This window comes from Geotrypetes seraphini, chromosome 6 (genome assembly GCF_902459505.1).
Source record: "Geotrypetes seraphini chromosome 6, aGeoSer1.1, whole genome shotgun sequence".
In the NCBI taxonomy this organism is placed as follows: domain Eukaryota; kingdom Metazoa; phylum Chordata; class Amphibia; order Gymnophiona; family Dermophiidae; genus Geotrypetes; species Geotrypetes seraphini.
This window is the reverse complement of record NC_047089.1, coordinates 194,187,836-194,202,569: the sequence shown is the minus strand read 5'-3', so window position 1 is coordinate 194,202,569 and position 14,734 is coordinate 194,187,836. Positions and strand designations below refer to the sequence as shown.

The 14,734-nt window shown below is 45.2% G+C and overlaps 1 protein-coding gene across 2 annotated transcripts in view; it reads right to left on the bottom strand.

Moving 5' to 3' along the window:
• Nucleotides 1-14,734, bottom strand: part of LOC117362038 (disintegrin and metalloproteinase domain-containing protein 9-like) — a 153,657-nt gene that overhangs the window by 93,233 nt on the left and 45,690 nt on the right. For both annotated transcript variants that reach the window (XM_033947770.1, XM_033947769.1), the window contains exons 3-4: nt 12,111-12,193; nt 1,915-1,979 (exon numbers count right to left, since the gene is read on the bottom strand). In XM_033947770.1, the coding sequence (XP_033803661.1) occupies nt 1,915-1,979; nt 12,111-12,193 (148 nt within the window). The remainder of the gene's footprint in view (nt 1-1,914; nt 1,980-12,110; nt 12,194-14,734) is intronic.

Below are 14,734 nucleotides of genomic sequence, written 5' to 3'. Positions count from 1 at the left end.
TGGATCGAAGCATCAGAGGCTGAGACGAGGTCCCCCAAGGCGCTACCCAAGGTTCGAGGCCCGGCAAGCCATGCATCGAGGGTATCGGTTCCAAAGGTGGCATGGGCAAAGCCTCTGGCTCCTTGCGAGACATGCCCCGAAGCCAGACCAGACACTCGCCGAGACTCTGCTCCCAGCAGCGACTGTGCGCCGAGGAGGCACCGGAGGCGGCTTGACCTCGCGGGATGCTTCCGCGTGCCCAGGCTGGATCTGGGAGAGAAGCGTCGGCCCAATTTTGGTAAAGAGCTCGACAAATCTCTTCTCCATCAAGGCGTGGAACGACGCCAGCAAAGAGGGATCCGCATCAGCAATGGGACCTCACGCACAGACATCGGTCACTCGGCCGCCAGGGGGCTTTGATTTAGAGGCCTTGGGCACCTTAAGCACCACTGGAGGGATGGGAGGCTGCGCTACCTGACCTGAAGAGACATCGGAAGGCACCGCAGCATGCACTGGGGTTGAAGCCGGCACGAACGAGGCAGGCTTGAGCAGACTCGAGGCCGAAGATGTAGAATTGGAAGTCGAAGGCGTGGCGCTCTGTGAAGAGGGCAGCACCGAGGACGCCTCCATGCTAAACAGTGATTCCCACAAAATACAGCGACGCTTAAAAGCATGTGCTGTAAGTGTGGAGCAAGGCCGGCACGATTTCGGAAGGTGTTGGGGCCTGAGACACTGAAAACAGCGTCGATGTGGGTCCGTCAATGAAATCGCACACTGGCACTTGACACACTTTTTAAAACTGATAACAGGCCGGGACATAGGCCGAAAAAGCTCCGCCGCAAGGTCGAAGCCACGGGGCCGCGGCCACGCGACCTGCCCGGTCGAACGATCAAATGAAATTTTTTTAAAACAACAAAACGCAACGTGAGCCAACGAGAATGAGCACAAAAAACCCAAACCCGCGGGCACAGAAGGCACAATAAAGGAACTTCGCTCAGAGAGGTTCAAAAGCAAACTTCTCAGCTCCGCGGAAGAGAAAGAACTGAGGAGACACGCCCAGTGCATCAGGCGGGAAGGCACTCGCGCATGCGCGGTGTGGGTAACTCGAAACTTCTAAAAGTTTCTACAAGCAAGTATGCTTGCGAGATGTCCGCATCGGGGCTCCGTTGGATGATGTCACCCACTAGTGAGAATACCTTCCTGCTTGTCCTGGGATAAGACACTCTGGAGCTCGAAGGCATTGAATCCGTGCAAGTCTCGCACCCCTCACAGGCCGCAGCGCACTTGGAACACGGCTGCGCATCTAACAGCCATCCACCGCAAATGAGGCTTGAATCCATCACATCCTGCTCTAGGGAGGCCATCTATGCGATTTTCTTTCCAAAAACGAAGCTGGCAAGTATGAAAATCAAATCAGGAAAAATCCAACATGGCCGCCACGGGTGACGATTTTGACTAAAAATAACACAGGAAAACCACATCCTGGCTTGTTAGAAGGAAAACTGATGCTTAGAGGGACAGTGATGAGGGAGAGGGGTTGAAATCTCTGAAGTTTGTGACTGCCTACAAAGTACTGGCAGGTAGACAGAAATAACCTATTGGGGTCCAGGAATAAAGTGAGATTGTACAAGAAAAATAGTTTTGTCTCCTTTTCCACCTCCTTTTTCTGGTCTAAGTCATTCTCTTCCTTTATCATCCCTCCTCCCCTCACTTGTAGGTCCAGAATCTGTTCCTCCCTTCACACCCTCCTTTCTATTCTAGTTCACTTTCTCTCCTCCCCCCTCACTGTTCCACTAGTGAGTTTGCCAGGTCAGCAGGGGAGACTTTTTCTCGGTTGGTTGATAACCTGTTAACCGGGATTCTACTGTAAATACATTTCAGGTTTTCATTATATAATTGTATAAGTCAATTGGGATTTTGAGACATATTGCTTACCTATTTGGTGTTAAATGTACCATGTGTTCCTTTCCTTCTATGTTAATAGTGTAAGATATATATCCCTGAAAAATTGAAGAGAAACAAGTGTTTCAATATTTAACAATTCTGAGTGCAGTGCTAGAGTTTTAGCAGACTATGATTTTTTTTTTTAAGGGCCAGAATAAGACAGGGGATATTTTTCACAGGGATCATGCAAGGTAAAGCACAGTTACTTACTGTAACAGGTGTTATCCAGGGACAGCAGGCAGATATTCTCAACATATGGATGACGTCATCCATGGAGCCCCAATGTGGATAGCTTCACAAGCAGACTTGCTTGAAGAAATTTAAGAAAATTTGCGAAGGCCGCACCGCGCATGTGCAAGTGCCTATCTGCCCGAGGTGGGGTGTGCAAATAGCTAAGAAGCCAACCAGGAGAGGTGGGTAGGTTGTGAGAATATCTGCCTGCTATCCCTGGATAACACCTGTTACGGTAAGTAATTGTGCTTTATCCCAGGACAAGCAGGCAACATATTCTCAACATATGGGTGAAATCCAAGCTAACCAGAATGGGATGGTGGGAGTGTTGGCAATTCAGGAGAATAAATTTTGTAAAACTACCTGGCCAAAGTGGCCATCCCGTCTGGAGAAAGAATCCAAATGAGAAGTGAAGGTATGAACTGAGGACCAAGTGGCAGCCTTGCAGATTTCCTCAACAGGAGTAGATCTAAGGAAAGATACAGATGCCACCATGGCTCTAACTTTATGGGCTGTGACTCGACCCTCTAGATGCACTCCAACCTGAGTATAGCAGAAAGAGATGCAAGGCAGCCAACCAGTTGGAGATGGTTCGCTTGGAAACTGGATGTCCCAACTTATTTGGATCGAAGGAAACAAAAAGTTGAGAAGATCTGTGTGGCTTAGTCCTTTGAAAGTAGAAAGCCAAAACACACTTGCAGTCCAGAGTTTGAAGAGCTGTTTTTCCAGGATGAAAATGAGGCTTTGGAAAAAAAACACTGGAAGTACAATAGATTGGTTAATGAGCACACTCCGCTCCTCCCCCGATCCAGCAGGGGATAACGGTGAGCACAAGGAGATGCCGGGGCCACACCGAAATCAGTGGCAGGCAGCAGAAGCAGTGGCAGAGAGTTAAGAGCACAGCTCCGCCCCTCCCCCGATCCAGCAGGGTTCTATACCATAATAGATATCGGATCTGAGAATGGTGGCAGTTGACCGTTTATTGCAGCTGATGCACCGAGATGATAGTGGCGGTTGTCTGGCTGTTGCAGAGATCATCTGATCCAAATGACATGCCTGCATTTTAGCATTGCATTGACTCTGATCTAAATGACTAGCCTGTATTTTGGTACTTATTATTACTTCCTGGGAAACCTCATGGCTGAAATATTGTGTGTTGGCTTGGCTACATACGTCAGGGCTCAAGGAGCATACCAGCTTTCACTCCTTGGCATATCGTCTTATGAACTTCTAACATCAGATCCTATTGTCTGACTGGAATTTACTTTATTTCATTTATTTTATTTTTATTTGTTTTCTCAGGTACTTTAGCTAGATTGTGAGCCTTCGGGACAGCTAGGAAAATCCAAAGTACCATTTTTATTTATTTTATTTTAATGTATCTTTAATCTATCTTCATTGTAAACCACTTTGAACCTCACGGTATAGCGGTATATAAGAAATAAGATGAAATTCTGAAACAAACTTTGTTAAGAATTTAGGATGAGTACGGAGGACCACCTTGTCATGATGGAAAGGTGGGTTCGCTACTAAAGCTTGTAGCTTACTGACTCTTCGAGCAGACATGAGACCAATGAGAAAAAACGCTTTCCAAGTGAGATATTTCAGATGAGCTATAGACATTGGTTCAAATTGAGGCTTCATCAATTTAGCAAGAACAACATTGAGATCCTAAACCACTGGAGGCGGTTTGAGAGGTGGCTTGACATTAAAAAGTCTTTTCATAAATCAGGAAACCACAGGATGCGTAGAGAGGGGTTTCCTTCTAGAGGCTGATGGAAAGCTGCAATTACACTGAGATGGACTCTAATGGATGTTGATTTGAGGCTTGATTGAGATAAATGAAACAGGTAATCAAGGACTGAAGAGAAGGAGGTAGACTGAGGCTCCTTGCGATGAAGAGCACACCAAGCTGAAAATCTAGTCCATTTCCGATTGTAGCATTGCCTAGTAGTAGGCTTCCTTGAAGCCTCTAAAATGTCCTTGACAGATTGAGAGAACTATAGGTCAGCAGTTACGTTGAAAGGTACCAAGCAGTCAGGTGCAGAGATTGCAGGTTGGGATGAAGTAGAAACCCTTGACTCTGTAAACAGAGACGGAAAAACTGGTAGAAGATGTGGCTCTCTGCTGCTGAGTTGAAGTAGAAAGGAGAAACACTGTTGTCTGGGCCACCGAGGAGCTATCAGAGTCATGGTAGCATGTTCTTATTTGAGTTTGACGAGTGTCTTAAGAATGAGAGGAAATGGATGACATGCATACAGAATCTGGTTTGTCCATTCCAGAAGAAAAGTATCTGCCTCCAATCAGTGAGGAGAGTATATCCTGAAGCAGAACTGAGTCAGTTTATTGTTGTGGGGAGATGCAAAGAGATCTATTTGAGGAGTTCTCCACTGAGAAAAAATTTGATGGAGAGGTGACAAATTGAGTGTCCATTCATGAGGTTTCAGAAGATGACTAAATTTGTCCGCCAGACAGTTTTTCTCTCCTTGAATGTAGACTGCTTTCAGAAAGATGTCATGAAGAATTGCCCAATTCCAAAGTTTCTGAGCTTCGTTGTAAAGAGGAGGGATCCTGTTCCTCCCTGCTTGTTGACATAGTACATGGCTACTTGACTGTCTATATGAATGAGGACTACTTGATCATGAAGATGTTGAAAAGCTTTGAGAGCATTGAAGATCGCTCTGAGTTCCAACAGTTTTATGTGGCTCCGACGTTCTGTGCTGGACCAATGCCCTTGAGTACGGAGACCATCGAGATGAGCCCCCCAGGCATAAATCGAGGAATCTGTCGTGAGGGCCTTCTGATGAGGGAGCATTTGAAACAGTAAACCTCTGGAGAGATTGGAAGAAAGCATCCACCACTGGAGAGACTGTCTCAACGAAGGAGTCAGTGTAATGTGCTGAGAGAGTGGATCGGAAGCCTGCGCCCACTAAGATGCCAGGGTCTACTAAGGAATTCTGAGGTGAAGTCTGGCAAAAGGAGTCACATGAACTGTAGAGGCCATGTGACCTAGGAGAACCTTCTTATGTCTCGCTGAAAGTGATGCAAGGGACAACACCTTGAGGCAAAGCTGTATGAGAGTATCCTGACGCTGTTGAGGAAGGATTGCTCCGAGTTGCACAGTATCCAGTACAACTCCAATGAACTGTAGGTTTTGAGAGGGTTGTAGCTGGGATTTTGGAAAGTTTATTTCGAACCCCAAATGTTGGAGGAACTAAATAGTCCGTTGGGTCGCTACAATAACCCCCTGAGATGTTGAATCTTTGATGAGCCAGTCATCCAAGTACGGGGAAACCTGGAGACCATGGCTATGCAGCGCTACTGCCACCACTACTAGGCACTTGGTGAAAACTCTGGGAGATGATGCCAGGCTGAAAGGCAGCACTCTGTACTGAAAATGATGATTTCCCACCCGAAATCTGAGGAACTTGCGGGAGGCTGGATGAATGGGAATGCGAGTGTAAGCCTCTTTGCGATCCAGAGAACATAACCAATCGTTGTGATCCAGAAGGGGATACAAGGATGCTAGAGACAACATCCAAAATTTTTCTATGACAAGAAATTTGTTGAGGGCTCTGAGATCAAAGATAGGTCGCAGATCCCCCGTCTTCTCGGGATAAGGAAGTAACGGGAGTAAAACCCCGTGTTTTGCTGTTCCAGAGGAACTTCCTCAATAACATGGAGACGAAGCAGAGCTTGAGCTTCTTGAAGAAGGGAGGCTCTTATCATGAGAAAACCACCACGTAGAAAATCTAGTCCATTTTTGGTGATAGCATTGTCTAATGTTAGGTTTTCTAGAAGCCTCTAAAATGTCTCTAATGGGTTGAGAAAACTGAAGAGGAGTCATGTTGAGAGGTACCAAGCTGTCAAGTGTAGAAACTACAGGTTGGGATGAATCAGAGATCCCTGACTCTGTGTAAGCAGAGATGGAAAAACTGGTAGAAGGAATGGCTCCCTGCTGCTGAGTTGTAGAAGGGAGAACCAAGGTTGTCTCGGCCACTGAGGAGCAATCAGAATCATGGTGGCATAATCATTCTTCAACTTGACCAGAGTCTTGAGAATGAGAGGGAATGGAGGGAATGCATAGAGGAAGAGATTTGTCCATTCCAGAAGAAAAATATATGCCTCGAGGCGATGAGGAGAATATATCCTGGAGCAGAACTGAGGCAGTTTGTGGTTGTGGGGAGTTGCAAAGAGATAGGCGTTCCCCACTGTGAAAAAATGTGATGAAGAGGCGAGGAATGGAGTGTCCATACTGTGACCAGCCAGACACCGTGCCCGTCAAGGCTGACGTGAAGGTGCATAGAAAACTCAGGAAAGGGATTTACAAAGATGGTAAGGGATCTGAGCATGATGATTTTCTGGCTAACCACCAGGGGGAGTCGGAAATATCTAAGAAACTGAGAGACAGACAGAATTCAGGTCGCCACCAGAGGAGCCCAAGAGCTACCCAGATTCCTCCTGCTGACTCAGCTAGGTTAGGGCTTGTCCCTATAGTAGAAAAGCCCACAGTAAGGAACAGAGAGACAGACAGGGTAGGGAGAAGGTTAAAGCCTTTCTTCCCTACCGACCTCCCTGAGCCAAGCAGGGGCAACAGAGGTGGAAGAGGCTGGTGAAGCCTGGGAATTGTCTGTGCCTGATGTGGAGTCACCCATGAAAGTTCAAGAGTCATTGCCAATGGAGTTGATGAGTGTGTCTGAAGCCATGGATGTGAGTTTAACCAGCAGCTGCAAGCAGTAAGAAGAAAAAACAGTGAGTTTTGTTTTGGAACTGTTTTTCTTGAACTTTATATTATACTAGCTGATGCCCCGGCGTTGCACGGGTATTTAATTATAGCAATAACACTGTAAATGGATTCAAATAAAGATACTTTATAGTGGTGAATGAAATTATTTTTTTACAGCTTTATAAAAAGTACAATATTCAAATTATAATGTGAAATATTTGACAAAATGAATACAATACAACTAACACAAAACTTGATTATAAACAACATTTTTAGTTTCACCTCCAGGAGCAAGAACATATAAATTATTGGGTGAACCCACCCTTGAGCAAGCAACATAGAGTTGTCCAAGGGAAAAACAGGGGGATCTTAAATCCACTCCACAGTATGTAATAGTCTGTCCCTGTGATTTGTTGATTGTGATAGAGAATGCAAGTCTCACTGGAATTTGAAATCTCTTAAACTGAAAAGGAAGATCTGTTGGAATAAGTGGTATCTGCGGGATAAATACGGTTTCACCTTGTCCCTTTCCGGTTAAGATAGTTGCTTCAATTACATTGGCCAGTAACCTCTTTACACAAAGCCTTGTGACATTGCAAAGTTTTGGTGGGTCAAGGTTGCGAAGTAAAATAACTGGAGATCCCACTTTAAGTAAAAGACGATGTGGTGGTAATCCAGCTGGATCAAGTGAGTTTAGGAATTCGGTTGGGAAATTGATGACCTCATCAGCATCTACTACTGTATCAATAGACTTGTATTCAGTGACTGCGCCTGGTAACATGGCAAGTATTTGATTGTTTATTCCATGGACATCTTCATTTTTAGCAGCAAGAATGGGCCTCTCTCGCAACCAGTTAAAATTGATATAGTTTTCTTTAACTGCTGGATAGACTGCATCTATTAGCTCTGCAACTGATGACACCAGATTACAAAAATTATAAGCCAATTTTATTTTGCCAGAAGACTCAACTGGTAATTTACCTTCTCCAATGTCGAGTAGTTGGTTTGAGAAAATTAGCGCACTTTCATCCCCCAAATCTACTCTCATGTTTTGTTTTAAAGTTATTTGTTGCACATGTCTCCACAGAAATGAATGTTTTTTAAACATGCATGTATCTCATCAGTTGGTGTAGACTTTGGGATGACAGGCAGAGTTTGACGAAAATCTCCACATAGAAGTACCAGAGCTCCTCCCATCAGGTTGTCATTTCCTCTCAGATCTCTCAGAATGACATGAAGGGCCTCATAGTTGGAATTACTGTGAGAATGGCAGCTTTTTACATTTTTTCCATTGACATGGATGGGTGAAATCTGATTTTCTGTTTGTAGCTCCGCCCACATGTGCAGGTGGGCCGCGAGACCCCCAGAACATATCACCCCAGGTAGTGAGGGATCTGCATACCAAGTTTCGTTCAAATCGGTCAAGCCGTTTTTGCGTGATCACGGTACATACACATACACATACATACACACATACATACCTCCGATTTTATATATATAGATTTTTGCTTGATGAAGCTGGAAGTGTCTCTGTGGGGGAGATGTTTGCAGTCAACCAGGGAGGGAATTTTGGAAGGCTACTGAGAAAGCTATTTCAAGGCAAACCTAAGACACTCTCCTGAGCCCAGCAGTACTTCACCTGCTGCTGGAGGCTTTATTTTTTTGTTTGAAAAGGTGGGGATTGTATGCAAGCAGCACAAAGAACTATAGTTTTGTTTTCACACCCTGCTTGGAGTGCAGGCTGGGCAGGCTCTGAGGAGAGCCCTTCCTCACAAGCCTTGGTGACTAAGTTTAAAGGAAGAAAAAGCTTGGACAGAGTTTGGACTTTTACTGATTTGTTTTGCTATTTTTCTTTTATTTATGAGTTCTGCTTGAACATTATTGTCTCTACTGGTGATATCCTGACCTTGATGTTTTGGCCAAGTAAAGTTGAAGCATTTTTTTCATTCAAACCTCAGTTGTGTGGGTTTCATTTTAGTTCCCATTTTGGTGTGTCAGTCCAGTCCTGCAAGGTGGCTCCAGGCCGGGTCACACGCTGGTGCTCATTCCATGTATAGCCACTGGAGGTGCTAGTGAGTCCCGAGCGTGGACTACAGTGTGGCTATAATACGTGAGGCTGCATTGGACGACTCAATTTATTTGTCAAGCAATTTTTCACCCCCAGGATGTAGACAGCTTTGAAGAAGGTGTTGTGGCGGATTGCTCAGTCCCAAACCTTCAGAACTTCTTGACAAAGGGAGGAAGATCCTGTCCCTCCCTGTTTGTTGACATAATACATAGCGACTTGGTTGTCCGTCCGAATGAGGACTACCTGGTCGTGAAGAAGATGCTGAAAAGCGTTGAAAGCCTTGAAAATCGCTCTTAGTTCCAATAGATTGATGAGACACTGACGATCCATACTGGTCCAGTGGCCTTGTGTACAGAGACCATCGAGATAAGCACCCCAAGCGTAGGTCAAAGAATCTGTCGTGAGGACCTTCTGATGGGGGGGGGGGGTGTTTGAAAAAGCAAGCCTCTAGAGAGATTGGAAGAGAGCATCCACCAACGGAGAGACTGCTTCAAAGAAGGAGTGACTGTTATGTGTCGAGAAAGAGGGTTGCAAACCTGCATTCATTGAAATGCCAGAGTCTACTGAGGAATTCTGGCAAAAGGAGTCACGTGTACTGTGGAGGCCATGTGACCTAATAGTACTATCATGTGTCTCGCTGAGATGGAAGAGCGGGAAGACACTGTATGACGGAGTTTAAGGAAAGCTTCTAGACATGTTTGAGGAAGGAATTCTCCGAGTTGGATAGTATCCAGAACAGCTCCGATGAACTGTAGATTCTGTGAAGGTTGAAGTTGGGATTTGGGAAAGTTGATTTCGAATCCCAAACTTTGTAGGAACCACATAGTCCATTGGGTCTCTACAATAACCCCTTGAAATGTTGAATCTTTGATGAGCCAGTCGTATAGGTAGGAAAATACTTGAAGACCATGGCTCCTTAGAAGAAGAACTATGCCTGGAAGGATGCCTCGATGAAGGTCTCATTTGTCAGTGAGAACGGTGATTAGAAGCAGATCTCTAAGATTGAGGAGACTTCGCTCCGGAGAGGGAAGCAGCCGATGCCACCAAAGAATGGATAGGACAGGAGGCTGTGGATCGAAGCTCCAGAGGCTTGATGGAGGAACCTCGATGCACGCCCAAAGACTCTACTCCTTGTATGGAGAGTAAGGATTCCTGCCGAGGCACTTGGAAAGAATCTGCTCCTTGCTTCACGTGCTTAGATGCCAGACCAGACACTCGCAGAGTCTCTGCTCCCTGCATAGTATGTGTAGACTCAGACTGAGGCATAGGAAGAGGCTCGACATCGCGGGAGTCTGCAGAATGTCCAGGCTGGATTAGAGTAGCTAGCTTAGGTCCTATTTTGGTGAGGAACTGAACAAATTGCTGCTCTAACATAGTCTGGAAAGAAGCCGTCAAGGATGGATCCACTCTGAAACCGGACCACCTGCCTTGACTGGAGGTTCCACCGAGGCAATGGAAATGTGCTTCGACTTAGAAGTCTTAGGCACCTTAAGCACCACCGTTGGAACTGTCTGCTGAGCCATTTGACCTGAGGATACAGGAGGAGATACAGCAGACATCGTTGAGGAAAGACCTGCTGTGAACGAAGAAGGTCTGATGAGGCTCGAGGTCGAAGCAGTGGAGGCAGGAGGGCCCTTGGTCGAAGACGAAACCGAGGTCGGCTTCGGAGTCGAAGAAGTGGTTGAATCCATCTGGAAGAGCTTCTCCACTGAAAGTAGACGACGTTTAAGGGCTTGAGGTTGAAGCGTTCACACGACTTTGGATGATGTTGTGGCCCAAGGCACTTGAGGCATCTGGTGTGTGGGTCCATGAGAGAAATCGTACGTTGACACTGGCTACACTTCTTAAAGCCTATCACTGGCCAGGACATAGAAGGAAAAACAGCCGCTGCAAGATTGAAGCCCCTGGGCTGCGGCCGAGCGGCCTGCCCCGGCAGCCGAACGGAAGAAATGAACTTTTTTTTTTAACTAGAAATAAAAGTAAGTACAGCGATTCGTGAAGAAAAATAACACAAACCGCACGAAGGCACGAAGTGAGAAAGTTAAACGCAGAGAGTCAAAGACAGACTTCTCGGCTCCGTGGAAAATTAAGAACTGAGTAGATGCGCCCTACGCTGGGTGGGAAGGCACTCGCACATGCACGGTGCGGCTGACTCAAAACTTCTAGTTTCTACAAGCAAGTCTGCTTGCGAGGCTTCCGCATCTGGGCTCCATTGATGACGTCACCCATATGTGAGAATAGGCTGCCTGCTTGTCCTGGGATAAAGAACTGTGTTCTGGCTACGTCCTTCTACCAAAATGTTGAGTGGGTTGTGAAACAGATTTATATGGAGCTGATGGACGCTGGGGAGATGACAGATGGAGGGAAAATTACTCCAATTAAAGTGGATAGTGTTTTATGATATTAATTGTATGTATAATTTAATTCACTCTGTTTTTGTTCTCGAATTAGGTGGGAGGAAGGGAGGGAGGGGAAAATATTTTTGTAGTATTCTTTGATCGATAGTAAGTGCTGTCTATGAAGTAAATTGTATGCATATTTTAATTGTATGTAAATTGCATGCATATTGAAAATTAATAAAGATTTATAAAAAATTAAAAAAATAAAGTGGATAGGACTCGGAGCACTGGGACTAAAAAATAAAGATCTCCCAAGAGACTACGGCTTGCTACACCGCTACAAAGACAAGGAAGCAATGTGGAGAAAAGCCAAAGAACAAGGAGTACTGGTATGGAACAATCACAAAGTTGATATCTTTCAGGACCTTTCTGTTCTTACTTTACAAAGATGCCAGGAATTTAAAGAGATAGTAGTGGCCCTATACAGAACTAATATCAGGTATTGCTGGCTGTTTTCTTTTAGCCTCTTGATCACAATTTAGGGGCAGCATAAAAAGGTGGTTACAGCGCAAGAAGCAAATAACATGCTGAACAAAGCAGCATTATCAACATCTGACGATGTAACCACCTTTTTACACAGCCCTTAAATTGTGATCAAGAGGCTAAAAGAAAACAGCCAGCAATACCCGATACCTGAGCATTGGAAAATAATAATAATTTACTAATAAAAATAGTGCACATTTAATTTTCCACACCACCAAATTTCCCCGTCCCGCCCCACCCGTCTAGAAAATATTTATGGGGAGAACACTGAAATGTTTACCTCAATTTGTCTTCCATCTCTTGGTTCTAATTTCTTTGGTATCCATATTTTGTAAGAATTAAATTTTGAAGTCGGAATGTAGGCTAGGAAACAAATTGCAGAGAAAGGTCAAGCCAGAATTAAAATGCTGCGTTTCATGTTGCAAAGATAAAAGAATATTGCTCCTCAAACTAATTATGACAAGATGAGGTATTTAAAGAAAAGCACAGTTACTTACCGTAACAGTTGTTATCCAGGGATAGCAGGCGGCTATTCTCACATATGGGTGACATCATCCACGGAGCCTGGATGCGGACAGCCTCACAAGCATACTTGCTTGAAGAAAACTTCAGAAGTTTCGAGTCAGCCGCACTGCGCATGCGCGAGTGCCTTGTCGCCCAGCACAGGGAGAGTCTCCTCAGTTCAGATACCTAGCAGAGAAGCCAACCAGGTGAGGTGGGTGGATTGTGAGAATAGATGCCTGCTGTCCTTGGATAACAACTGTTATGGTAAGTAACTGCTTTATCCCAAGACAAGCAGGCAGTCTATTCTCACATATGGTTGACCTCCAAGCTAACCAGAATGGGTTGGTGGGAGCGTTGGAAACTTAGGAGAATTAATTTTGTAATACTCTCTAGCCAAAATGGCCATCCAGTCTGGAGAAAACATCCAGACAATAATGAGAGGTGAAAGTATGAACCGAGGACCAGGTGGCAGCTTTACAAATTTCCTCAATAGGAGTGGATCTGAGGAAAGCTACTGAAGCTCTCTGACTTTATGGGCTGTGACTCGACTCTAGATGCAGTCCAGCCTGGGCATAGCAGAAAGAGATACAAGCAGCCATCCAGTTGGAGATGGTGCACTTAGAGATTGGATGATCCAACTTGTTTGGATCGAAGGAGACAAAAAGTTGAGGAGCAGTTCTGTGTGGTTTGGTGCATTCCAAGTAGAAGGCCAAAGCACGTTTACAGTCCAGAGTATGGAGAGCTGATTCTCCAGGATGAGAATGAGGTCTTGGAAAAAACATTGGAAATACAATGGATTGGTTGAGATGAAATTCTGAAACCACTTTAGGTAAGAATTTAGGATGAATACGAAGGACCACCTTGTCATGATGGAAAACTGTGAAAGGTGAATCAGAAATTAAAGCTTGCAGCTCACTGACTCTTCAAGCAGATGTGAGGGTAATGAGAAATACCACTTTCCATGTGAGATACTTCAGATGAGCCGTAGACATTGGTTCAAATGGAGGCTTCATCAACTGAGTAAGAACAACAATGAGATCCCAAACCACTGGAGGCGGTTTGAGAGGAGGTTTGATATTGAAAAGTCCTTTCATAAATTTGGAAACCACTGGATGAGCAGAGAGAAGTTTCCCTTCAATATGCTGGTGGAAAGCAGCAATTGGACAGAGATGGACTTGGATCGATGTAGACTTGAGGCCAGAGGTGGATAAGTGCAAAAGATAATTTGGAACATTAGATAAGGAGGAAACTTGAGGCTCCTTATCATGAGAGATGCACCACATAGAAAATCTAGTCCATTTTGGTGGTAGCATTGTCTAGTGGCAGGCTTTCTAGAAGCCTCTAAAATGTCTCTTACAGGTTGAGAAAACTGAAGAGGAGTTATGTTGAGAGGTACCAAGCTGTCAGGTGCAGAGACTGCAGGTTGGAATGAAGTAGAGAACCTTGACTCTGTGTAAGCAGAGACGGAAAAACTGGTAGAAGGTATGGCTCCCTGCTGCTGAGTTGAAGTAAAAGGGAGTACCAAGGTTGCCTCGGCCACCGAGGAGCTATCAGAATCATGGTGGCATGATCGTTCTTCAACTTGACAAGAGTCTTGAGAATGAGAGGGAATGCATACAGGAAGCGATTTGTCCATTCCAGTAGAAAAGCATCTGCCTCGAGGCGATGAGGAGAATATATCCTGGAACAGAACTTAGGCAGTTTGTGGTTGTGGGGAGCTACAAAGAGATCTAGCTGATGAAAAGGCAAGGAATTGAGTGTCCATTCGTGAGGTTGCAGACGACTCAATTTGTCTGCCAAACAGTTTTGCCCTTGGATGTAGACAGCTTTCAGGAAGGTGTAGTGGAGGATTGCCCAGTCCCAAACCTTCAGAGCTTCTTGATAAAGGGAGAGAGATCCCATCCCTCTCTGTTTCTTGACAAAGTACATGGCGACTTGGTTGTCCGCCGAATTAGGACTACCTGGTCGTGAAGATGATGTTGAAAAGCTTTGTGAGCCTTGAAAATCGCTTAGTTCCAACAGATTGATATGATACTGACAATCTGTGCTGGTCCAGTGGCCTTTAGTACAGAGACCATCGAGATGAACCCCCAAGCGTAGGTTGATGAATCTGTCGTGAGGACCTTCTGATGAGGGGGCATTTGAAACAGCAAGATCACCAGTCTTCCTTGGAAATAGGAAGTAACGGGAGTAAAAAAAACCCTGCTCTGCTGTTCCAGAGGAACTTCTTCAATGGCACAGAGACGAAGCAGAGATTGAGCTTCCTGAAGAAGGGTGGTCTGGGATGGATTGGAAGGTTACTCTCTTGGAGAAAGCTAAGGTGGAATCTGAGTGAAATGAAGAGAGTATCCTTCCCTGATTGACAGCACCCAGAGGTCAGATGTAATGATCTCCCATCGA